The sequence below is a fragment of the Phyllobates terribilis genome, unplaced genomic scaffold (genome assembly GCF_046119375.1).
Source record: "Phyllobates terribilis strain yellow unplaced genomic scaffold, ASM4611937v1 Scaffold_3734__1_contigs__length_71251, whole genome shotgun sequence".
Taxonomy (NCBI): domain Eukaryota; kingdom Metazoa; phylum Chordata; class Amphibia; order Anura; family Dendrobatidae; genus Phyllobates; species Phyllobates terribilis.
In genome coordinates this window covers 37,775-65,242 of record NW_027366487.1, presented here as the reverse complement: position 1 = coordinate 65,242, position 27,468 = coordinate 37,775, and the positions used below count along the sequence as shown (strand labels likewise).

Genomic DNA, 27,468 nt, shown 5'->3' with positions numbered 1-27,468 from the left:
GAGCAGAGCACGTTACACTCAGGGACATGGGCCACAACACGACTATAAGCGGGATAGCCAAAGAGTACAGTCAGAACGGCAAGCCTACAACTCCACCTGGCCAGGAGGACTCTAGGATTGCTCCCAGACTGATCAGGCCTTTATCACTAGCCGGTACTCCCGTTGGGGCCCATATAATTGCCAATAGTAAAGACCCTAGGACTGCACTGCAAAGACTCCATGTTGTCATTACTGATACCTTGCACTACTACCATCATCATCCACACACACTGCCCTGAAGCAACACTCTTCCTGTGGGGAGTTATACTATCCTGCTGCCAAACCATCAGCTTCAGAGGACTGTTCCGCAGCGGCGGTCTCTATTGACTGCGTTCCACAGGTGGCGTAGTCGGACATTATAAATAACCTATACATAAATACGCCTTGGATTGACCACCTGGGTCACGGACCGGGTCACCGCCACAGTGACTACAACCCCCAGCATCTACAGGCCCGGCTCCGGGTACCCCACAGCCCAGGGGCGCGTCAACTTTGGCGTAGTCGGCAGGATTACGTGCCCGCTACCACCAGGTACTGCGCGCCTTCAAGAACTGTGTCGCATATTGTGGTGAAGTTTTCCCGCCATTGCCGCTGTTTTCCCGCCATAGTCCGCCGTTTTTGGGTCGCCGCTCGGGAAGAAGAGGGGCGGAACCACTGGAAGCGCGCGAAGTCCAAAGCCCCGCCCCACGCACTGACGCAATGCCAGGTCCTGGAAGGAGCCCAGCGAGCGCTGACGTCACACGCGTGCGCCGCCAGGTCCCCGACGGAGATCATCACCTGCGGAACTGCGGCCTACGGAAGAAAAGAGAAGGAAGGTAGGCCACGGTTCACTAGGGGGGAGGAAGACACCTGATATAGAGGGAACTTCAACCACTGGCACGGCGTTGCCACAGTAATGCCATTCACCATGCCTTACATACCGGGGGCAGCGTGGTTGCCCCAGTACTCAGGAGAGTCGCACACCCTGAGTGACTTCAAGGTGAGACTAAGCAGTTTATTTAAAGTATACCCCCTGTCCGAGGAGCAGAAAGTGAGCATCCTCATAGGCCAGTTGATTGGTGCAGCCCAGAGAGAAGTAAAATCCTGGTCAGCCAGGGAAAAAGGGACTGTGAAAGAGATACTGGCCCGTCTAAAGGACACTTTTGACACCCGTACTGCAGCAGAGATAAAGATGAAGTTTTATGGGTGCAAACAACGGGCACAGGACAGTGTACGGGACTATGCTTTAAACCTGCAGGAGGCGCTGAGGGCCATCAAACAGATAGACCCTGACAGTGTGCATGATGAAAACAGACTATTAACTGAGCAATTTATTGAGGGTTTACTGTCCAGCGCCCACCGAACCCAGCTGCGCATAATGGCTCTGCAAAACCCTGACTTGGACTTTGCTCAATTTAAGGAAAGGGCCATCCGGGTGCTACGAGAACCAGCACCAGGTGGCGCTACAGCTCACCGGCGCCCAGCTATCACCTACCACCAGGAGGTGGCACCCTTTTCCCCGGAGCCTGTAGGAGACAATGCCCCGTCTACAGACCTGCACCATCAGGTCCAAGAGCTGACTAAAAGTGTAGCTGCACTAACCAAAACTGTGCAGTCCTTGCAGGTGCATCCTAAAGGAAAGATCCAGTTGGCTTCCAGTCCGGAGGACGTCCCGTCCAGAGGGAGGAACAGCGACCGCTATGACCAGGACTGACAACCCATCTGCTGCCGCTGAAACCAGCCAGGACATTATGCAAGGTACTGTCATTTAAACAAGCAAAACCTGGGGCAGAGGGCCAACCCCCAGGAGTAAGACCACCAGGCCCATCAAGCTGGCGAGACAAATATGTGTGAGGACGACCAGTCCTACCTGTCGTGCTGGACGGCTTTCCAATGAGCGCGTTGCTGGACACTGGATCGCAGGTGACCACCATCCCCTACATTCTTTTCAAACGGTACTGGACTGATTTGGACATTACCCGCTGTCCAGATGAACATTTGACTATTTATGCTAGCAATGGTCAACCTATACCTCAGGTGGGGTACAAGGAAGTGACCATAAAAGGTTGGCAAAGTCGAGCTGCCAGCACAAGGACTGATAATTGTCGACATTGATCGACGAGAAAGTCATCCCATGATAACTTTAGGCACTAATGTCATTGAAAATTGTCTTGCAGAAATAATTGTCTTGTTACAGCAGGTTGCGGAGACCGCCGGTTCCAGCCAGCAGCGGGTTCTACAGAGGGAGATCAGAGCCCTGATGAGAAGACAACAGGTAGAACTGTCTGGTGGTGAGAAGAAGTGAAATGCTGATATGGTGCCGGGCAGCCATCGGTCTAAGGGGTAGAGATTACCAGGCCCTGGTAGAGCCCGTCTACTCTGACAGTAGGCCCACCATTTTGACAGCCAGGGGGGTGGTTGATGTCCGCCATGGGAGAGTGCCAGTCCGCATCCTGAACATTGGTGAAAAAGAAGTCCATTTGCCCCGGTATGCCACCCTAGCCAAGCTATTCACCGTTAACCAAAATTCTATAACGACAGTGGAACCCTTACCTGCATCCCAACAGGCGGAGGATAATGGCTCCAAGGGACAGATGGAGGACTGGTGTCAGAAGCTGCATGTGGGCACTGACTCCACCCCTCAGCACCAAAAACAAGGAGTATACCGGGTGGTCCAGGAGTATGAAAGGGTCTTCAGTAAACACCCACTCGACTTCGGGCAGGTAAAAGGGGTTCAACACCATATCCCCACGGGAGACCATCCACCCATTAAAGAAAAGTACCGGCCTGTACCGCCAGCACACTACCAAAATGCCAAAGGGATGTTACGAGAGATGAAGGAGGCTGGGGTAATAAGAGACAGTTGTAGCCCCTGGGCAGCTCCATTAGTTCTTGTAAAGAAAAAAGATGGCACAATGAGAATGTGTGTAGACTACAGGCAAATTAACCGCATAACACATAAAGACGCATACCCGCTACCCAGGATGGAGGAGTCACTAACTGCATTAAATCTGCTAATTATTTCTCTACTTTGGATCTTGCTAGTCGGTACTGGCAGGTTCCTGTAGCAGAGGCGGATAAGGAAAAGACCGCATTCACCACCCCGATGGGCCTCAGTGAATTCAACTGTATGCCATTCGGGCTCTGCAACGCCCCAGGAACCTTCCAGCGGTTGATGGAGTGCTGTTGTGGCGCCCCTGAGGGTTCGACCGCCAGAGAGATGCTGCACTTCTTTAATGGAGTGTAGTGTTCCTCCTCTGAGGTAAGAACAGTGTGATGGTCAGGACTCCACCTCCACATCCAACACCACACTTTCTCCACCAGAGGGGGCTAGAATGCACTAGGTGCTGCCCTCCTGGTTCCAGGGAGACTGGGGAACCAAGAGCTAGGGGAACCATTTAGTGGGTGAGGGTGGAGGACTCACATTTTAGTGACACTTAAAATTCCATATTTAATAAAAAGCCATCTTTGGTTTTGGTCCTTTTCTGTCTTTTGATTGTGATCTCCCACCCTGAACGTGGATCCTGTGTGGACCTGCAGCGGATGGAGACACAGCCCTCGTACCTTGGCCTTGGGTCGAGGGGAAGGTTGTAGACAAGGAATGTCTCAACCCGGTCAAGGACCACGACCAAGAAGGCCCGGAGCTTAGGAGTGTACACAGCAAATGGATCCCAAGGAAGATGCAGACGGAGCGGTGTACTCCACCTGTCCTCACCACCTGATATATTCAGAGGGAGTCTGGCTGCAAGAGGGGTACCGGCCCCCGACACGCGACCTTGCTACTCCACGTCCTGGTCGGGAAAGCCCGGTAGGCCCTGAGGATCCCACCGGGTATCGGAGGGAGCGGAGCTGCCACCAGTGCCCTTTTTCTGAGAGGAGTTCAGAGGGAGACCCGGCCTATCTACACACACAGACAGGAAAGGATACGGTCTGTAGTTCAGGAACACTCTGGTGCGGGGTCCTGATTGAACGCTGGACTTACTCGGAGGTTGTCGGACCCCCGTTCCTGGTGGCCGCAGAACTCCGCGGGGAGCAGGGAGTCGCCTTCCTTCTGCCATCTCTTACGTGAGTAAAGCCTTGGAGTTTCACTTTTGCATTGAAGAACTGAAATAAATGACCATATTTTTCGGACTATAAGACGCACTTTTTTCCTCCAGAATTTTGGAGGAAAGTGTGGGGGGAAGGCGTCTTATAGTCCGATATACATAAATACTGTGGCTGTGGGTGGTGGGGTATGTAGGGGAAGCGACAGCGGCGGAGTAGCGGGGCACAGGAGGCAGCAGTCTGCAGCAGCCTACACTGTGCCCGCTACTAAATAAAATGAATATTCAGGAGCAGTGAACATTCATTTTCCTTAATAGCCGGCACACTGTGCCTGTAGTGCGACTCCTGGTATGTATGACCCCACTCATCCTGGTATGCTTGGCACCCCCTGATCCTCGTAGCACTTCACAAAAAAAACCCATAAACAATTACACTCACCCCCTCTCTCCTCCAGCACTGTGTCCCACTCTGTGCTGGAATAGTCACTGCTCCCCATGAGAGAATATTTTGTGTGCCTGGAATTTTCTGTTTATCCCTGTCTGTGCTGCCCTGTTTGTCAGGTGGGTGTACTTCGATGCACAGTAGCACCCCTCTTCCCCGAGTGGGGGAGAACAAGCGGAGGGCTAACTCAGGAGTTAGAGCGAGGGTGGAGGCCTCGGCATCCTCACCTTCAGAGGTATCCTGGGGAATAGGGTCAGCTAGGGCGCCCCCTAGTGTTAGGGTCAGGATAGGAACCCCTGATCCGTGGTCACCCGACAGCTGTGTCGTGACATGGATCCTTTAACTAAGGCTCTGATCACATCGACAAAATGACACCAACCACGACCGACGGATCCTGTAACTAAGGCTCCGATCACATCTACAAGATGGCACCAATCACGACCGATGGATCCTGTAACTAAGGTTCCGATCACATCTACAAGACTTCACCGACCTCGACCGATGGATCCTGTAACTAAGGCTCCGATCACATCTACAAGACATCAACGACCACGACCGATGGATCCTGTAACTAAGGCTCCGATCACATCTACAAGACATCACCATCCACGAGCGATGGATCCTGTAACGAAGACTCTGATCACATCTACTAGACATCATAAAATCACTAGTTTATAAAGGATTACACCTCGGAAGTGACATCATATGTAAAACAAAAAAATGCCTACCCAATAAAATTCTTTATGCATAAATCTCGTATAACGTTAATTCAAAAAATACATAAAACAAAACTATATACAGTACAGACCAAAGGTTTGGACACACCTGCTCATTTATAGAGTTTTCTGTATTTTCATGACTATGAAAATTGCACATTCACACTGAAAGTATCAAAACTATGAATTAACACATGTGGAATTATATACTTAACAAAAAAGTGTGAAACAACTGAAAATATGTCTTATATTCTAGGTTCTTCAAAGTAGCCACCTTTTGCTTTGTTGACTGCTTTGCACACTCTTGGCATTCTCTTGATGAGCTTCAAGAGGTAGTCACCAGAAATGGTCTTCCAACAATCTTGAAGGAGTTCCCAGAGATGTTTAGCACTTGTTGGCCCTTTTGCCTTCACTCTGCGGTCCAGCTCACCCCAAACCATCTCGATTGGGTTCAGGTCTGGTGACTGTGGAGGCAAGGTCATCTGGCGTAGCACCCCATCACTCTCCTTCTTGGTCAAATAGCCCTTACACAGCCTGGAGGTGTGTTTGGGGTCATTGTCCTGTTGAAAAATAAATGATGGTCCAACTAAACGCAAACCGGATGGAATAGCATGCCGCTGCAAGATGCTGTGGTAGCCATGCTGGTTCAGTATGCCTTCAATTTTGAATAAATCCCCAACAGTGTCACCAGCAAAGCCCCCCCACACCATCACACCTCCTCCTCCATGCTTCACGGTGGGAACCAGGCATGTAGAGTCCATCCGTTCACCTTTTCTGCGTCGCACAAAGACACGGTGGTTGGAACCAAAGATCTCAAATTTGGACTCATCAGACCAAAGAACAGATTTCCACTGGTCTAATGTCCATTACTTGTGTTCTTTAGCCCAAACTAGTCTCTTCTGCTTGTTGCCTGTCATTAGCAGTGGTTTCCTAGCAGCTATTTTACCATGAAGGCCTGCTGCACAAAGTCTCCTCTTAACAGTTGTTGAAGAGATGTGTCTGCTGCTAGAACTCTGTGTGGCATTGACCTGGTCTCTAATCTCAGCTGCTGTTAACCTGCGATTTCTGAGGCTGGTGACTCGGATAAACTTATCCTCAGAAGCAGAGGTGACTCTTGGTCTTCCTTTCCTGGGGCGGTCCTCATGTGAGCCAGTTTCTTTGTAGCGCTTGATAGTTTTTGCAACTGCACTTGGGGACACTTTCAAAGTTTGCCCAATTTTTCGCACTGACTGACCTTCATTTCTTAAAGTACTGATGGCCACTCATTTATCTTTACTTAGCTGCTTTTTCTTGCCATAATACAAATTTTAACAGTCTATTCAGTAGGACTATCAGCTGTGTATCCATCTGACTTCTGCACAACACAACTGATGGTCCCAACCCCATTTATAAGGCAAGAAATCCCACTAATTAAACCTGACAGGGCACACCTGTGAAGTGAAAACCATTTCCGGTGACTACCTCTTGAAGCTCATCAAGAGAATGCCAAGAGTGTGCAAAGCAGTCATCAAAGCAAAAGGTGGCTACTTTGAAGAACCTGGAATATAAGACATATTTTCAGTTGTTTCACAGTTTTTTTGTTAAGTATATAATTCCACATGTGTTAATTCATAGTTTTGATGCCTTCAGTGTGAATGTACAATTTTCATAGTCATGAAAATACAGAAAAATCATTAAATGAGAAGGTGTGTCCAAACTTTTGGTCTGTACTGTATATTTTTTATATTATTCACAGCTACATAGACATTATTGCATTAAATACAATTAATCAAAGCTATATTGATGAATCATATACTACTATACAGAAAGTTTTTTTCCTTAGAATATAATAGTGCATCAAATCTATTCTATTAGTTCTTTTTAAATGAATCCTCCTCTATTAGATAAAATTTCATATAATGCCATAAGTCCCCACAGTCCCTCTTCATATCTACTCAACTCTCCTCCTCCAAAACCAGCTTCTCCGCCATCACAGAAGATCAACTTTTCTCTCCAAGTAACATCTCACCACCTGTGAACTTGACCCAATCCCGTTCCACCTCATCCCAAACCTGCAGTCTTCATCCCAACCCTAACCCACCTCTTCAACCTGTCACTAGCAACTGGTGTCTTCCCCTCATGCTCCAAACATGCCTCGATCACACCCATCCACAAAAATCCATCCCTTGACCCATCCTCTTTGACTAGCTATTGCCCTATATTGCTTCTCCCCTATGCCTCAAAACTACTGGAACAACACGTCCATCTTGAGCTGTTCTCCCACCTCTCCTCCTGCTCCCTCTTTCACCGCCTCCAATCTGGCATCCGACCGCACCATTCTTCTGAAACTGCCCTGACTAAAGACACCAACGACCTACTGACCGCCAAATCCAAGCGACACTACTCTGCCCTTCTCTTTCTGGACCTGTCATCTGCCTTTGACACAGTAGACCATCATCTCTTGGCATCACAAACTTGGCCCTATCTTGGATCTCTTCATACCTAACAGACCGGACATTCAGCATCTCCCACTCACACACCACCTCCTCACCTCGCCTCGTATCTGTCAGTGTTCCCCAAGGCTCAGTTCCAAGACCCCTGCTCTTCTCCATCTACACCTTCGGCCTGGGACAGCTCATAGAGTCTCACAGCTTTCAGTATCACCTCTATGCCGATGACACACAGATCTACCTCTCTGGACCTGATATCACCTCCTTACTAACCAAAATCCCACAATATCTGTCTGCTATTTCATCTTTCTTCTCTAGATTTCTAAAACTTAATATGGATAAAACTGAATTCATCATCTTTCCACCATCTCGCTCAACCCCCCATCTATCAAAGTCAATGGCTGTCCACTCTCCCCAGTCCCGCAAGCTCGCTGCCTCGGGGTAACCCTTGACTCTGATCTCTCCTTCAAACCTCATATCCAAGCCCTTTCCACTTCCTGCCCACTCCAACTCAAAAATATTTCCCGGATCCGCACATTCCTCAACCACGAATCTGCAAAAACACCCGTGCATGCCCTCATCATCTCCCGCCTCGACTACTGCAACCTCCTGCTCTGTGGCCTCCCTTCTAACACTCTAATCTATCCTAAACTCTGCTGCCCGACTAATCCACCTGTCCCCCCGCTATTCCCCGGCCTCTCCTCTCTGTCAATCCCTTCACTGGCTCCCCATTGCCCAGAGACTCCAGTTCAAAACCCTAACCATGGCATAAAAAGCCACCCACAGTCTGTCTCCTTCATATATCTGTGACCTAGTTTCCCGGTACTTACCTGCACCAAACTCTGATCCTCACAAGATCTCCTTCTCTACTCCTCTCTTATCTCCTCTTCCCACAATCGCATACAAGATTTCTGCCGTGCATCCCCCCTACTCTGGAACTCTCTACCCCAACACATCAGACTCTCGTCGACCGTGGAAACCTTCAAAAGGAGCCTGAAGACCTACCTGTTCCAACAAGACTACAACCTGCAGTAACCCTTGCTCCACCACACTGCTGCACGACCAGCTCTACCCTCACCTACTGTATCCTCACCCATCCCTTATAGATTGTGAGCCCTCGCGTGCAGGGTCCTCTCTCCTCCTGTACCAGTTGCTGACTTGTTTTTGTTCCAATTATTGTACTTGTTGTTTGCTGTGTATATCCCTTTTAAACATGTAAAGCGTAAAGGAATTAATAGTGCTATAATAATAAAAAATAATAATGCGACTTATCTAATCTAATCTAATTTAATATAAACTAGTGATTGTATGATGACTGCATTGTTGAAAAAAGCCTGGGACGGGCTGAAACATCCTTTGGAATTGGCAATGAAATAAAAGAGCAATTATTCACTGAACACGTGAGTGCTGGGAATTACTTCCTTTCTGCATATTCTACTCCGCGTGCAGCACCACCACCGATCCATCATCCCTGTATTCATATTGGGATACGAGCACACATTTTTCACCATCGCTGCAACAAGTCGGATTTTCAATTAGGAAGAAGCCGCTAGAATTATGGCGCAATCCACAATATGAACAGATTTCCTGAAAATCCCAACAAGTGAGTTCAAAAGACAAGACTTTGAGAGGGGAAACTAAGAGGTTGATTTCATACGAGTTGCATGCTGAAACACTTGTAGAATATTATCGAGAAAAGAAAATACAGCAGGACTTAAGGGTTTAACCTACGTTCGACGCTGTTTTCAGAAGATAATATATTCTGCGATGATTTTGAGCAAGTGATTAATAAATGCTCTATGGATTTGATGTTACTAACTATTGACAGATTGCATAGAGCCATCGCTGACCTTAAAGTTCAGAGTGCTAATATTGAAGAGCAATTAACCTCCTGTTTGAAATCTGATAAACTTTCCATTATGAAGGAATCTTTGAATTCTGTTCTGGATATTCATTGAAAGGATTTACAAGAGAGAAAAAGAAGGAAATTTACTCGTGACACTGAAGACTATCTAAATAATAAAGTTTATAGATGGCGAGAGCAAACTTTCAATAGGATTAGAAATCCCAGACAATGTTTTAGGAATGATTTTTATTCATCTGATTCTAGCAGCGAGTTCTCAGGATCCTGGAGGAATCCACGTCCTTTTTCTGCGAGAACAAAGAAGCAGAACATCACAAGAAGAGGAGGAGAGCAGGTCGCCATCACCGACACAGCTACACCTGCGATGCAAACAAGATCTCAGGTAGAGAGGAGTCCCTTGTTACAAACATTTCATCAAAAACTTTTTTGCAATTCAGATGCAAGTATGCAGAAAGGACTTTCATTTGTTGTTATGTCCAAACTTAATACATTTCAACTTGATTTGGACATTAAGTTTCTCCGTAATGTCAGATTAAAACGTTTTTTTCAAATGTGATTACACCTGCGCGCACTTTACCTGTATTACAGTTGAAATGCTTTACTGCATCTGAACTGGGATTAAGACAAAGAAGCTTTTTCTCTCCACCCAAATTCACGTATGCAGATAGACAAAGTGGTCCTTATCCAAGAATGAATTTGGGTTTTAGAGAGAGACAAGCATTGACTTTAAGGCATGACGATTCGATCGAAATTAAACCGGCAGCCAAGGGTGGTTCAGTGGTGGTAATGGATCGTTACAAATATTAAAAAAAGAAATGTTGCGACAATTGTCAGATCAGACGACCTATGAACCACTGAGCCATGATCCCTTGCCCAAAATTCAGAGGAAAATTTCCAACATGATTGATAAATATAAAAACCTGGGTATTATTGATGATAAATTAGCGGAGTTTTTGGTGAAGATGGATCCCCTTACACCTGTATTTTATATACTACCAAAGGTGCATACAACCTTAATTGATCCTCCGGGCAAGGCCAATTGTGGCATCAACTAACTCGGTATTATCCTCGTTATCAATCATGTTGGTAGGATCCTCCTCGATTAATCAAAAAAACAAAACAAAAGCATTTCTTCTGGATACTAAAGATTTTTTTGAAAAAAATTAAAATGATTGATGATACTGGAGATGATACTATATTAGTTACCATTGATGGAGCTAATTTATACACTTCTAGAGAACATCACAAGGGACTTGAGGCGATCCATTGGAGCCGCCTGCTGCAGCCTACACTGTGCCCGCTGCTAAAGAAAATGAATATTCACTGCTCCGCACGCCCATGGGCGTGGAGAACAATGAATATTAATTTTCCTCAAAAACGCGCACACTGTAGCCGCAGTGCGGCTCCTGCTGCCTCTGTCCGGTTTATGTTCCCGCTATTAAAGACCATGAATATTCACTACAATCCACTCCCATGGGTTGTAGTGAATATTCATGGTCTTTAATAGTGGGCACAAAGACTGCCGTCCGCAGCAGGAGCTGTGCTGCAGGTACTATGTGAGTTAATGGTCACTGCTCCACACACAGTTCTGGCGCAGGGAGCAGTAACTATTCCAGAACAGCATCTCACACTGTGAGGGCGCATGGCAGGGACGCCATGCACGCCTTTCATAGTGAGTGTCGACAGCAGAGTGGGACGTAGCGCTGGAGGAGAGAGGAGGTGATTATAATTGTTTATTTTTGTGTGTGCAGCGTGATGGGGATCAGGGGATGGCCTTGTATACTAGGATGAGGGGTGCCATGCATACCAGGATGAGGGGTGCCATGCATACCAAGAAGAGGGATGAGGGGTGCCATGCATACCAGGATGAGGGGTGTCATGCATACCAAGAAGAGGGATGAGGGGTGCCATGCATACCAAGATGAGGGGAACCATGCATACCAGGATGAGGGGTGCCATGCCTACCAGGATGAGGGGTGCCTAGCATATCAGGATGGGGATTAAGGGGTGCCATGCATACCAGGATAAGAGATTGGGGTGCCATATATACAAAGATGGGGGATTTGGGTGCCATGCAGACCAGGATGGGGATGAGGGGTGCCATGCATATCAGGATGGTGATGAGGGCCACGTATAAGAGGAAGGAGGGGGCCATACAGACCAGGATGGGGAATATTAACAGAATTGGGGGACATTACCCCTATAACAGTGTTAGCAGCAGACCCCCTCCCCCTTAACAGGGAATCATGACCACATTTTTTGCTTACATTTTTTTTCTATTTTCTTCCTCTAAAACCTAGGTGCATCTTATAGTGCGAAAAATACGGTATTTCTTTGTTTTAGACAACATTGTTGCGCTGATTTAATATTGATGAATCCCTACTTGATGTAATTTCAATGATGATACTCGACACAGTCCAAGTAGAGGTTATTTTCATAAGATAATTTACACATGATATAATAATAATAATAATATAATGAGATAATCATGTTTCAACTTCATATTAGTAAATTGAATAGAAATAAATCTAATAGAGGATTAATTTAAAAATAACTAATAGAATAGATTTGATACACTATAATGTTCTAAGGAATAAACTTTCTGTATAGCATATGATTCATCAATATAGCTTTGATTAATTATATTTAATGCAATAATGTCTACGTAGCCGTGAATAATATAATAATTCAAAAAATACATAAAATAAAAAATAAATTATGTTATACGGGATTCATGCATGAAGAATTATATCGGGTAGGCGGATTTTTGTTTTACATCTGATGTCACTTCTGAGGTGTAATCCTTTATAAACTAGTGATTGTATGATGACTGTATTGCTGAAAAAAGCCTGGGACGGGCTGAAATGTCCACTGGAATTGGCAATGAAATAAAAGATGTGACAAAGTCACTGGTAAAGTGCTGGAGGGGAGATATGTTTTCCTGAGGCCATTAGCTTTAGTGAAATAAAGCCGTTAAGTTTCCTTCAGCATATTATTTGCTGAGAAGGGTTAAGTCGCCACTTGTAAAATGTATGTCTTTATAAGAACAACCATAGAGCGGGCGGGAGGTTGTTCTCCATATCTCCACCTGAAGGTGCGGTCTGGGGTCTAAATACAAGGTCTGCTGAGGCATTACTTGTTCAGTAAGTCTGGGGAGGCAAACTCCAGACATGTTAGTGTTGAGCTGACCTGAACCTTGTGGAGTAGCTAGACTCTGAGCAGGTGGACCCCTGCTAACACAAGGACTGTGTTTTGCGTGACCATTTTATTTTTTGTTTTCCCGTTTTGCCCAAAGGGCTGTTTTATTTTCATTGACTCAATGTTGGTTTATGCCACATTCTAATAAACCAACAAGAGATATAAAGAAAGCGTACCTGTGTCTACCTCCGTGTGCAGCTGAGTGAGCGATCTAGTGAGCAATTATTCACTGAATACGTGAGTGCCGGGAATTACTTCCTTTCTGCATATTCTACTCCACGTACACCACGCTAACGGAGTGCCGATCCACCATCCCTGTATGCAGGGTTCTAGTGATCTGCCTACCATCAGGAAATAGTCTAAGTATGGAATTATTAGGGTGTTCTGTTCACAAAGATTCGCTGTCATCTCCACTATGATCTTTGTAAATACTCTCGGAGCCATGGATTCCAGCCTCCATAAGGACAAAATCTCAGAAATTTCCACCATTATCTACTTGTCCTAACATCGACATTTTTGTAAAGATGGTTAGTCAAGATTTTGACAATATTTCCCGATATCCGTCTTTTGATAACTTGACTAAGACCGAAAGACAGAGCCTGCTTCGGTTACGTAACCTCAATGATATTGTTTTCAAACCGGCGGATAAGGGTGGGAATGTGGTGGTTTGGCCCAAAATCATGTATGAGGCAGAGGCACTTCGACAATTAAGTGACTCCAATACATATAGGAAGATGACATTCAATCCTCTTACTAAATTCCAAAATGAGCTGTCGAATCTTCTGCTTGAAGCCAAGAATGATGTGATTATCTGCAATGAGTTACATCAGGCATTGAAGGTCTGTGAGCCATCCATTCCCACCCTTTATCTGCTTCCGAAAATCCACAAAAACAGTCAAGTACCACCCGGCCGGCCAATCATATCGGGGTAGGTAACTGCCTCGAAAATGTCAATAAATTTATTGACTCCAAATTACAACCTTTGGTTGAATTACTTCTATCTTTCACCAAAGATACTAGTGAATTTCTAAAAAAAGTAGATGGCCTTCATGTGGATAAGAATACTCTTTTGGTCACATGTGATGTGGAGGCACTGTATACTAACATTCGACACACTGATAGTGTACAGGCAACGCAATATTTTTTACAGACTTCAACTATTCCTTCCACAATGAGCTACTTTATTGTACAACTATTACAGTTTACGTTGTCTCATAACTTTTTCCTGTTTAAGGGGTCGTTCTACCTGCAGCTCCAGGGAACTGCGATGGGTGCTTCTTTTGCCCCATCATATGCCAACTTGTTCCTGGGGCTGTGGGAGAGGGACCTCTTCCTGTCCGATCGATGTGCATCTGTGGACCGCGTTCTTTTTTGGACGCGGTACATAGATGACATATTTTTGATCTGGCAGGGGTCAGAACAGGAACTGCATGAATTCATGAGTACTTTAAATCATAATCCTCATAATATTCACCTCACATATCACTTTGACAAGCAGTCCATTGAATTCTTGGATGTTAAAATAAAAAAAGACGTAAACAATTGTTTGCAGACGGATCTATTCCGTAAGACTACATCGGTAAATTCTCTCTTACTAGCTTCTTCGTCCCACCCACCAGCCATGATTCGATCAATACCAATAGGTCAATTTCTGAGGCTGCGCCGCATATGTTCCAATAATGCTGATTTTGAAACACAGGCAGATGATTTAAAGAACCGATTTTTGGAGAGAGGATATAGCCGCCGCTCTATCAAAAGAGCATACAACACAGCCAAGCATACTTCACGTCATATGGCTCTATATTCAAAAAGGACACCCTCTTTCAATAATCGGGTCAGATTTATCACTCAATATCATGGCCAAACGAATCTAATGCGTCATTTCTTGGAAAAATCATGGCCAATTCTTTTATCTGATCCGGTCCTCGCTAAATACCTTGACCCTAAACCTAACATTACTTTTAGGAGGTCACGTAATTTACGTGACTGTTTGGTGAAGAGTCACTACACCAATGAGGGTAACACGTTTCTGTCCAATCTCGAACCTCCGAAGGGCTGCAAACCATGTGGCAAATGTGTTGCATGTCCTAATATTGGACGTGCCCGTGATTTCCAAAGTTCTGATGGACTATCGACCTACCAGATACAACATCCTATCACTTGCACTACATCTGCAGTGATATATTATGTCATCTGCCCCTGTCCACTAATTTATGTGGGATTGACAACTCGCCAGTTAAAAGTCCGAATACGTGAACACGTATTAGGAATCGAAGCAGCAAAGGATGCCAGTGATGCATCGGTATTGAAAACACTACCACGACATTGTAAACAGCATCACAACTGCAATGCTTCTTTATTGCGAGCTATTGGAATTGATCATATCCTGTTATGATCTGCTACAAGCACTAAGGAAAGACCGGAGATCTGTCCCTACAATAGAACTACGCTAGATCCCTACGATGTAACGGGGAACCTGATCCTGCGATCAGACCCGCTAAAGTCCTCAGCTAGTCTGAACGAAGACCTATAGATGTGAGGGAGGGATCCCTACAAGAACTAGGGACTGGGAGAAAGATGGACACCTCCTAGCAGAAATTGTAGCAGTAAAAAGAAAAACAAACAACATAGAACATAGAGGTCCAAAGACCTAGCTAAACTGACTGAGAAAGGTAACAGAGCACCAAGCTAGCTTAAGAGTAGAAATTACAATGAAGTCCAGCATGGCCAGAAGGGCGGAGCAGGATTAAATAGGCAAAAAAGGTCATGTGACCAGCAAAGGAAAAAACCTAACAGGAGAGTTCTAACATATCCCACATAATATCAGAGGCGGAAAAATTAGCAAATCTCTGGGCAAATTAGAAACTAGGTGGATTTGGACACTAAAAACTGTACACCCCCTGGGCCTCAATGAAAACATAAGCTTTGTTCCATTCCTGTAACTGTCCTTTGGTCTTTTGTACCATTTTTACAGGTTTTATGTTTGTTTTTATTGTATTCTAAACAAATTCTTTTATTCATTATTTATTTAGTGTGCGTCTTGGTGTTGATTTCCGTATACTTCACTGGCTATGAAATATCCCATCTGACTCCTGAACCTGGATGTGGACCTGCAACTGTGGACTATTGAAACATTACAGACGATTGGGGTTTTGCGGCGCTTTTTTATTTCACTATTCTTACATGTCCGAGTATTTACACCAACACATATTACCATTCACTTTCACTCTCACTGATTTGTTTTCACATACACTCTTTTCATCCATTTTTTTCATTTTTTCTTTCTTTTTTATACGTCACTATACATGCACTTTATTTGAACATCCTCTACTTATATATTGTGTATATTGTGTATATTTTCACTTTTACACACTTTTTATACACTATTTTTTGTCTATTATACCATGCCCACAATTGGTACATTTACGATTTGATTATGTGATGTAGGTGTTTGGATTTAAATATATACATCTTTCACTTTTATTTCTATTTTTATTTCTATTTATTATTTTTCTTACTAACATGTTTCTTATGCACATATATATATAATGGTTGTATCATTTATTTCTATTTTATAATATTTATTGCATATGGATATGTGGTACACCAGGTATTAATTAACCTCTGTGATTTACAAGTTGCACTTTATATTATATATATATATATATATATATATATTCATTTTCTTCTATGTTATGTTTAATTTATTTTAATTAGTCTATTATAGATTTACACTTTTTACTCTATATCACTTTATCAATCACTGGTATATATTAGCACTCACACTATGATATACCTATGCATACATACATTAGTTTATGTTTTGCACATTGCACTTTGCGTTGGTAATCGAAATATAAATTTCCCAGCTAGATATTTACCATATATATTATATTTAATATTCACAACATTTTATGTATTTTTAATTATTATTATGCTTCTTTTGATCTGGGTCAGTAATATATTTGGTCACCAACTCTGATCTGTCTGGTGAGCTTGCGTTGTCTGCGCTCCCTGTTCCTGCTGGCCCCGCATCTTTATGTGTCCGGAGGCTCGGGTCAGATACAGCCGGTCACATGATGCGGTTGCCCGCAGGTCCTGGTGCCTCCTGACAGCGCATGCGCAACTACACTAGGCAGACCACAATACAGGACCTTACCGCGCATTGCATGTTGGATATGGCATCTGCCCGCCCCTGTTGATCAACGTTGCTAAGTCACTGCCAGGTCACTTCCGGTTCCGGAATAGACACGCTGCGCACACTGTGACTTCCTTTTCGGCGCCACATTCCTTCTTATACTTGGTTGTCTCCAAAGACCAACACCCCATGACGAAGGACGCTTCTGTCCGAAACGCGCGTCGGGGTATTCCCGTGATCCCTCCATTACATTCCACAATCAGGTATGTCAGTTCTCTGCTTAGTATTGTGTGCATTCATTGTTAAATTATATACCTTACAAAAATAATTTGGTACCTGGTACTTATTTATTTCAGTAGCAGTAACTTCTTTCCTTATATAGCCCCATAGACCATTGTGCGGCAGTGTATACTTCACCCCTAATATAGTTCTACAGAATATTGTGCGGAAGTATATACTATTTTTTCTGGCTCTGACATACTTGTTTATTCCACTTACTCAATTACGTAATTTTTGTGGGTTTGTAATATATCTTGTCTATTGCAACTGTTATATCTATTGTGTCATGTTCTTTTTATTAGGTTGCAATTACATTTTTATATGGTGGGTTCTCATGTGTTTGTAGCACCACTTTGACCATTTTCCAATAAAGGTCTTTTATATATATTTTATATATATTTTGGTTTATGTCTCTTGTATATTGGACTGGACATTCGGTGGTTCTCCTTTTCTCCTGTGTTCTTAACCGAATGGTCTTCCATTTATTTTGGTCCACACAGTATATACAATCTATCAATTACTGCTGGGTTGTTCATATTGACCTATGTGTCTCTATGATATATTCCCTATTTCATGTGGATATTCCTAAGTGTACTCTTGGATTGAAACATGGTAGTATGCATCTTTTCTCATTAAGACATACCACAGAAGAGTCCGCATAATCACGCAGCTAATACACCACCACAACGGGGAGACTAATGGACGATTAACGAGAGGGCATCGCAAAAACAGCTGAGAAAAATGACCAAGGAAAAAATAGCGACATAAAGCCCATAAACATTACTTAGATGTAAAAAAATATATAAATCTTTATTGAATATATCTTAGTTAAAAGTCAATTAGATTACATAAGGAGTAGTAAACACCAATGACCATGTACAGAAAAGAGAACGGACATATCACACAGCCAGCCCTTATGGCCCGACAATATTATCGATGATTAAATAAATATGCTCCAATCCATAACATAATATTCCCATCCATCTAGGGTAGTTTATAAGTCATGATTCCGTATGCAGATAAAATATATAGCTACCTTGGGTACAGGAAGCCAGGAGCGTACCAACGGCTGGGTGGTGTACATCTACCCCAACGCGTGTTTCGGCGAACCTTCGTCAGGGGGTATGTGTCAGTGTCAATGTGATCCCGTTTAAATGTGCCCACGCCAATCACCACGTGTGTAAAAAACCGGATGTCCATAGTCTGATCGATAGGTTTGAGGACCTTTGATGACGCATACCGCGTCATGATAGGTGGGGCGGCCCGCGGCGTCAGCATCACGTGGCACCCGCGTCACAGTCAGCTGACCGCGGCGCAGGTCCTCACGATGTAGCAACCTAGAAACAGAAGTTTTACATCCGATTGTTTTGACTTCATCTTGAAGGGTTGATACACCAGAAATCTGTTCAGACCTCTCAAATTTACTATAGTTCTGAAAGTGCCATCCAGCTTCTTTATCAAGAAAAGGGGGGAATATAATGCCTTTCCTTATTCTTCTATGGGTACCTCCCAAGAGGACCAAAAACTCTTGCCTCCAGGACTAACTATTGCTTGGAAGATCTTCGGAGAGGTGTCACCATGAAGGTTCGCAGGGGTGGAAGGATAGTCTGGAATTCCAATTTTAGGTCTGCTTCCACTATCCCTAGAATCCAGACATGGGATGATTTTTATTCGTATGCATGGAGGAAGAGGGAAAGCATTCCTCCTTCCGGGGGAATGACATCACTGAGAAGACTTCCTTCCCCCTGAAGGCGGCCCCCAAACATGAAACCTTTTTTTTAGTCTTCTGACTTCCTATTTTCCCTGATCCTAGGAGGTCTTTTCCGGCTGTATCTTCTATTCCAAAAGGTACTCCTGTATTCTGGGATAGACAAACTGGGGAATCCTTTCTTTTTATCTCCAGCTTTGTCCAAGATGTCATCCAGAACTTGACCAAAAAGAAAGCCCCCATCACATGGGATTGAACACAGTTTGGTCTTTGACTGGACATCCCCAGGCCAACTTTTTACCCATAGCGCCCTACGAGTGGCCATAAAGAGGCCCGCTAACCTGGCTGCCAGCCTCACTGAGTCTGTTGAGGCATCTGCAATAAAAGCTGCTGCTCCCTGCATCAGCCAGGATCTTTTCCTTTGGGACATTATCCTTCGGTTGACCTTCTAGTTGTTGCAACCAGATAATCATAGATCTGGCTGTACAGGTCGTAGAGACCGCTGGCTTCAGGGCACCCACCGAGGACTCCCAGGTGTGTCTTAAGTAACCATCTGCCTTTCTATCCAGATGGTCTTTCAGAATACCCACATCCTCAAAAGGCAAGGTAGATTTTCTGGATGAATTGGCCACTGCTACGTCTATCTTTGGGATATTATTCCATGAGTCTTGTTTTGGCATCTTCTCTTAGAAGATGATGGTAGTGAACCATTTCTCTTCGTTTTTCTCTCTTAATGAGAGCCTGAATCTTTTCATTAATTAGAAATATGCGCCTCTTTTTTTTTTGCTCTAATCCACAAAACATGAACTCTTGTATGGATTTGGGGGTCTTAGCATCCGAGATGCCCATGGTAGCTCTCACAGCCTTAATCAACCTATCTGCGACTTTTATAGGAAAGCATGGCCTACCCCCTGTATCGCCATTAAAGAATGAAAAGGAACAAGAATCCAATCCACATTCACCTTCCGACTTTATAGATTCATCTAAATCAGGTGATAATTTTTTGGACCCCTTCCTTCCTTTTCTATTCCTTTTTTTATGAATAAGGGTCTCAAGGGAATCCTTAACTTGTACCCTGATCACGGATCTCAAATCCATGAAGTTAGTGGATTCTTCACATGCGGTTTTCTGTATACAATCTGCACAGTCTTTTCTGCCACAAGTCAGGTAACTTATCCCTACAAAGGGTTCACTCCTTATTCTTTTGTGCCACATTTCTTAAGCCGTTCCTAGTAATTAGAGACAAGAAAAAGGGACTTAATTACCATGGTGAAATTTCTCAAAGATCAGTCAGCATTCTGGAGTTTAATAAGGGTACCAGATTCATAGGCTGGATCAAATCACACCATTATTCGTGTTTGGTGGTACTGTCACTTCTGCAACTCATGAGACTGCCATTGCTGCGTGAACTCTGATCCTGGCACTGCCGTTCCTCCATATCACGTGGGGAAGGAGAGCCAGAGAAAACCCACTCTTTTGGCAGTCAGGCGTGATTTTGAAAGAGGGACCAGCCACAGCAACTCCCGCACACCCTTGTGCATGCCTTCTCCAGACCCCCTAGAAGTTAAATCCAACACTTCAGGTCAGAAGTCTCCGGCATGCTCTTCATCAGGGCGCACCAATCCCAGGGCGTCCTGCACATGCGCAAGCCTGGGACATTGTTGGAGCCAGCAAGCATCCAAAAGGACTTCGGCGCTTGCATCTACATGAGCCCTCAAGTGACCAGCGGTGGCGCTTCCAGGACCCTAGACCGGCACTATAGACAAGGAGCCTTTCTTCCAGGCAAGGCCTGGGTAAGTTTCTCCTTTAACTTTCCTCTCCTGATTCTTCAGCTTCAGGTTCCCTCATGGACAGGAAACCAAAATGATGCGGGGTAGAGGTGCAGCCCTCTTACTCAGTACGCTTCCTGTCCTTATTGGGTGAATTCCCTCTCTCGTGTGGCGCTGGTCATGGGGAAAGGACAATTTTAGAAATTGTTCTGGTATTCAGTGAGATATTAATGACAATCTTACTTATCAAAGGGGGTGTACTCATTATTCTGAGCAATTTTATTAAAAATTTTAAAACACACAGTGTACATGATTACAGTTTCTTTCCTGTATGACTTCCCTCATGTCTAACAAGATACGATTTATTTACAAAAGATTTCCCACATAGTGAACATGAATACAGCTTCTCCCCAGTGTGACTTCTCTCGTGCATCACAAGACTTAATTTACCTGTGAAGGCCTTCCCACATTCCAAACATGAAAATGGCTTTTCTCCTGTATGAATTTTCTGATGTTTAATAAGATTCATTTTATCTGTAAAGCATTTCCCACATTCTGAACAGGAATATGGCTTCTCTCCTGTTTGAGTTTTCTGATGTCTAATAAGAGTCTTTTTATCAATAAAGTATTTCCCACATACTGAACATGAAAATGACTTTTCTCCTGTGTGAATTCTCTCATGTATAACACATTTTGATTTCTCTGTAAAGCATTTCCCACATTCTGAACAGGAATACAGCTTCTCCCCAGTGTGACTTCTCTTGTGCAACACAAGACTCCCTTTACCTGTGAAGGCCTTCCCACATTCCGAACATGAAAATGTCTTTTCTCCTGTGTGAATTCTCTCATGTTTAACACAATTTGATTTATATGTAAAGCATTTCCCACATTCTGAACAGGAATACGGCTTCTCTCCTGTGTGAGTTTTCTGATGTCTAATAAGAGTCCCTTTATCTGTAAAGCATTTCCCACATACTGAACATGAAAATGGTTTTTCTCCTGTGTGAATTCTCTGATGTGTAATAAATCTTGATTTACATGTAAAGCATTTCCCACATTCTGAACATGAATACAGCTTCTCTCCTGTGTGAATTCTCTGATGTGTAATAAGATTCCCTTTATCTGTAAAGCATTTCCCACATTCTGAACATGAATATGGCTTCTCTCCTGTGTGAATTCTCTGATGGGTAGAAAGACTCCATTTACCTGGGAAGGCCTTCCCACATTCCAAACATGAAAATGGCTTTATTCCTGTGTGAATTCTCTCATGTCTAACACATTTTGATTTCTCTGTAAAGCATTTCCCACATTCTGAACAGGAATATGGCTTCTCTCCTGTGTGAATTCTCTGATGTATAACAAGTTTTGTTTTATATGTAAAGCATTTCCCACATTCTGAACAGGAGTATGGCTTTTCTCCTTTGTGTTTTCTTTGTGTCTGAGCTGAGCTTTTAGTAAGTTGCTTGTCACACTGAAATCTTGAATCCACTTTGCCCCCTGGACTTTTGGTAATAATGTGAGATTGCTCAGGTGATGATTCCTCATGATCAGGAGGATTATAAGAAGGTGAAGTGCTGTGAAGTCCAGGAGGAGCAGGAAGGGTGATGGGGTTTTCTCCATTAGAGTGCTTCCTGATATCTTCTTTTTTACAGTTTAGTGATAAACCGTTATTCCCACAAGGATTTCCTATAAGGATGAAAGATAGAAAAAAAAAATCACATCTAATAATGAAGACCCTCGTCAGTGAAAGTACCGGTAATAAGGAGGACAACTACATGCCATCACATTAACACAATGGCGGGTAAAGTGAATGACACTTATAAACTGGTGACATTGGCACAAGTCAGGGGTGGCAGAGATTAGACAGAAAATAGACAGTTCTTAAAGGGAACCTGTCATCAGGATTTACCCCCTTAATGTACCACCAGTGCCATTTCACTCTCTCAAGCTTCCCATCATGCCCTCAGTGTAGAAAAGTGTCCTCTTATTCTTGTGTAATAAAGACTGATCAGGACGTTGTGTATATTATATGGGAACAATGAGGAATACTGTCACCATGTAACAATACATCGCTTATGGTTTATGGCGCCAGGATTTGGTAACACAAAAATGTCTGAAAAGAAACAAAGTATTTATTGTAGAAAAGTCCTAAAAGAAAATGAAATAAATATATTGTTATTGGCTTGGATTAGTTGTATTACCGCAGTTACAGCGACCCTCCACCCTGGGACTGAACACTACACATTTCCCTTTACAGTCCCCTATGGGGTCCTCTGCCCTCCGCTGCCCCCTCAGATCGGTGGTCTCTTCCCCCGGCTTCCAGGACGGCCAGTGCAGTGGTATGGGGAGTGCAGTAATACGTCTACCCCACCCTCCCCTGCCTTTCCTGTGCTGTGACCTATGGGGCAGCGCCACATCCTATTAATCTCCCAGCAGTCTGCGGGGCGTCACCAGTTACAGATGTATTCTGCACCTGCTTTCATTGCTCCTGTTTGTCTTTGGTAACCTTGTCTGGCTTCCATAATACCCCGGGATGACTTTGGCCTCCATCTACAGGACCATTCTTAGGGTATGTGCACACGATGCAGAAATGAAGCAGAAAATTTCTGCATTATTTCTGCATCTCCCTGGCAGAAAAAACGCATGCAGATTGTGCATGCGTTTTTCCTGCAGAATACATGCGAATTCACATGCGTTTCCACATGCATTTCCGCATGTGGATTGACAAGCGCTTTCCAGGCGATTTTAGCATCACCTGGAAATTGCTTGTGACAACTAGGTCACACTATATAAATCCATACAAACAGCATGGATTTATATAGTGTGACTCGAGAGAGTGGTAAAAATAAAAAATAATGTATACTTTACCCTCCGATGGCCCCCGGTGTCCCGCTCAATCCGTTCTCCCTCGCCGGCAACTTTGAATTGAAAGACCTGCCGACGTCAGCGTCACGTGACCCGTCACATGACTCTGACGTCAGCGCAGGTCCTTCACTGCAAAGTGCCGGGAACCAAGCAAGAGCGGTGCGCGGGCCGACAGAAGGTAAGTATACATTTATTTTTTATTTTATTCTTGTTTTACAGCTTTTTTAATGGCACATTAGAACGCACCAATTACGCAAGTACAGATGCAGTCTTGCGGAATTGGCGCGTTCTAATGCAAGTCAATGGCGGCAAAAACGCCGCGTTGACGCAAAATTAATTGACATGCTGCGGATTTTTGAGCGCAGCATTTACGTTGCGGAAAAATCCGCATCATGGGCACAGCTCATGCGGATTTCAATTGGGGAACATTGCTGCCCTTCTACCATGCGTTTTTAATGCGTTTCCGCGGCGTTTACGCAACTGCAAAAACGCAGCGGAAACGCATTAAAAACGCATCGTGTGAGCTCAGCCTTACTCGGCTTCCTGATTCTGACCTCGTCCCGCTTCTTGATTGTCTAGCACCTGCCATCTTTGGGTCAGATCTGACATGTCGACCTTCTTTTGCCAGCTCGCTCTACCAGCCAGCACTACTATGTGGAGCAGCCCCGGTGTCTGTGCTGTAAGTCCAGATCACTGTACAGTGGTAAAAAGATGGAAGCCGGGAAACCTCTGCGACCGGCTGTATGGAGACTGTGTGTTAGGCTATGTGCCCACGTTGCATTTATGAAGCAGAAAATTTCTGCTTCATTTCTGCAAGTCCTCTCCCGGAAAAACGCATGCGGAATTCCGCACGCGTTTATCGCGCATTTTTCGCGCGTTTATCACGCGTTTTCCACATGCGGAATTGCCTTGCGTTTTTTATGCATTGGACAAAAGCAATTCTGCTTGCGGAAACGCAAAATTAAATGACATGCTGCGGATTTTTGAACGCAGCATAAACGCTGCGGAAAAATCCGCAGCATGTGCATAGAACTTGCGGAATCCCATTGGGGACCATGGGGTGCGGGTTACCAAGCGTTTTACAAGCGTTTCCGCTGCGGAAATTCCGCATCAAAAACGCTTGAAAAACGCTACGTGGGCACACAGCCTAAGAGCCTTATTATTAGGACCTGCCAGGTTTCCTCCATCGGTTCACCGTTACAGGAGGCAAATGGAGGACACAAGGAAGGGAGTCTATATATGATAACCGTATAGTCACTTCTCAGTCTCAGGGTGGACGGTCGTTTTATCACTCAACTTGTGCAGCTCATGAAGAGAGAAAAATTCTAAAAAATAACAGCAGAATAAAGATGATAAAGTAACAAGATGAGAAATACAACTCATCCCCCACAAAAAAGCTCCTCATACAGCGAGGTCAGTAATGAGAAATAAACCATCAAGAATGGAGAAAACAATCCAACAGAGGCCGGACAGACATCTGTCTGAGATGGTGAGTCCTGCATTGAGCAGGGGGCTGGATACGGGGACCCTGGAGGTGGTCCCCTCCAACCAGAACATTCTAGGATTGTAAGTTGTTTGGTCATTTTATCTGTAAATCATTTCCCCCATTATCGGCCTTACAGATACATTATTTTATTGATTTTTTTACTTTCTCGTCCTCTCATTTCCGGAGTCATAATGTTATTGGTCACTAAGCTGCGCAGTTCTTCTGCTATTCACCCTATAAATGTAAGAAAATACTGACAACTGGGCGTTACCATTGTTCCCCTACATTGTCCAATCAGTGCTGAGTGTCAGAAGTGTGGGGACACATGTATGGAGAACGGTGACACCCGGTTATCATGTCATTCATAAATGTCGGAGGAACGGCCGGGAATCTGAGCAGCAGTTTCTTTCTTTGGTAACAATTCTTGTCGGAAAAAGAATTTCATCCAATTTATTGGTAAAAAAAAAAAACTTAAAACTTTCGGAACCTGGATGAGGACGTCTTCTTACCTTCTTTTGGTAATTTATGTATTTTACTGTTGGAAAGAGAATTATTTATTCACGTTAGAGGCTCAGATGGGGGGACGATTCCTAGACGACATCTTGTCTGGAGAGACCGAGAGTGAAGATTCTTCTAAAGGGACGTTCCCAAAATCACAATGTGCTCTTATAATAAAGTACACCCTGGTTATTGTGAATATAACCCCTGTATAACATCTGGCCTGTCCTGCACATATCACCCCCTGAGTATGCCCCCCAGGATCTATATACCCAGCAGTTGAAATTGTAACCAATACATACCGAGGAGCCACATGTTATATACTGGGGGGTGGGACAGGGCTGGATGTTATACACCGGGGGGACAACAGGGCCTGAAGGAGAAGCCAGAATGCAGTGATTAATGCGTGTGGCCCAATACTATTCTCCATATAGTGAATCTCTCCATATTACAATATTCACCATAAATGAGACGCTGACAGGGGATATAATCCGTGCATGGTGAAGGGCGCCCCCTCTGGGCAGTATTTAGTCTCCATGTTTATATGTTGATTGGACCAGGTCTCAAAACCCAACATGACTGTCAGATAATGACAACTCTAGATGCGGCCATCGCAGCTGTTTGTAGATACGAGCTCCTAATCCTTTATGATGAAGCAATTCTCCACCCGGCACAGAGGACTAAACATCTGTCATGTACTGTCACCTACCTGGTGTCCTTCGCTTGTCTCCGACTGAGACCGGTGTTCTGGTCCTCCTACATCCAAGATGGCCTCCATCGTGGCAGAGGGACGACAGCCGTATGTCTGACCCACACCTCCATAGCATGGCACTTACTGACTTACCATAGGGGTCTTCATGCCACCGGGCGGCCGGCCTGGATGAGGAGGGACCAGAACGCCAGCCTCAGTGTAGGAGGCAGTGGGAAGCAAACAGAGGCGACAGGTAGGACGACTCTACATGTGACATGTGTCGTCACTCGTCAGCACCAGGCAGAGGCTGCTACATCACCGAGATCCATAGGACGGGGAGATTCATAACCTGGAGCACAAGCTCAGTCATTTATATGGCAGCACGGACTTGTGGAAGAAAAATATGGACGTAAAGGATGGAAGGAATATTATAGAAGGTAAAGGAAAACTAATATGTGATTCCTAAATCATTAAGAAGAGGTGTGAAGGCGGCCCCGGTATTCATCAGTGCACAGCCGGACTCTACAGGAGCAGCCGCGCCATCACCGGACGCTTCTGCTGTGATGTGGACAGCGGATAAAGCTTCACTGCACCGGAGACTCCACACGATATCACACACCGGTCATCATCATCATCATCATCATCATCATCATCACACGTCGGTCATCATCATCATCACACACCGGTCATTATTACATACCTGTGAAAACATCTACCGGAATCTCCTCCTTCCCGTCACTCACACACGGCTGATCCCCCCTCGTCATCGCTTCTTCTTCTGTCTCATCCTTCACTTTATTCTTAGTCGGATCTTCCTCCTGATATATCAGATGTAACAATCAGCACAATACAAGAAACCACCAAAATCTGTGACATCTATGACCTCAATCAGAAATGTCCCCCATATACAGATCCGGTACAGGGCTCAGCACCGTCTACCTGATGATCCTCCGGGATGTTGTGATTCTCTTCTGGACAGTCCTGGGGATACAGAGGACGGAGACATCTCTCTGGTGGATTTCTCCTCCTGAATCCATCTGTAGGAAACACACAGTAACAGAATAGATTGTGTCATGTGTGACAAAGTTACTGGTAAAGTGATAGAGGGAAGATATATTTCACGGAGGCTATTAGCTTCTGTGAATTGAAACCATGAAATTTGCTTCAACATGTTATTTGCTTAAAGAGGTTAAACTTCCATGTTAAAAGGGAGTGTTTTTTGTGAATGATCATTGTGAAGGGTGGGAGGTCATTCACCATATCTCCATCTCAGAGTGTGGTCTTTGGTTTAAATACAAGTCCTACTGAGGAATTCAGTGTTCAG

The 27,468-nt window shown here is 44.4% G+C and overlaps 1 protein-coding gene across 1 annotated transcript; it reads right to left on the bottom strand.

Moving 5' to 3' along the window:
- Positions 1-20,819: 20,819 nt before the first annotated feature.
- LOC141248521 (uncharacterized) lies at positions 20,820-26,956 on the bottom strand. Its single transcript, XM_073669374.1, has 2 exons — positions 26,845-26,956; positions 20,820-22,290 (listed from the first exon to the last, which is right to left on the bottom strand). The coding sequence occupies exons 1-2, from the start codon at positions 26,909-26,911 to the stop codon at positions 20,918-20,920; spliced, it is 1,440 nt and encodes a 479-aa protein (XP_073525475.1). The 5' UTR covers positions 26,912-26,956; the 3' UTR covers positions 20,820-20,917.
- Positions 26,957-27,468: the final 512 nt, after the last annotated feature.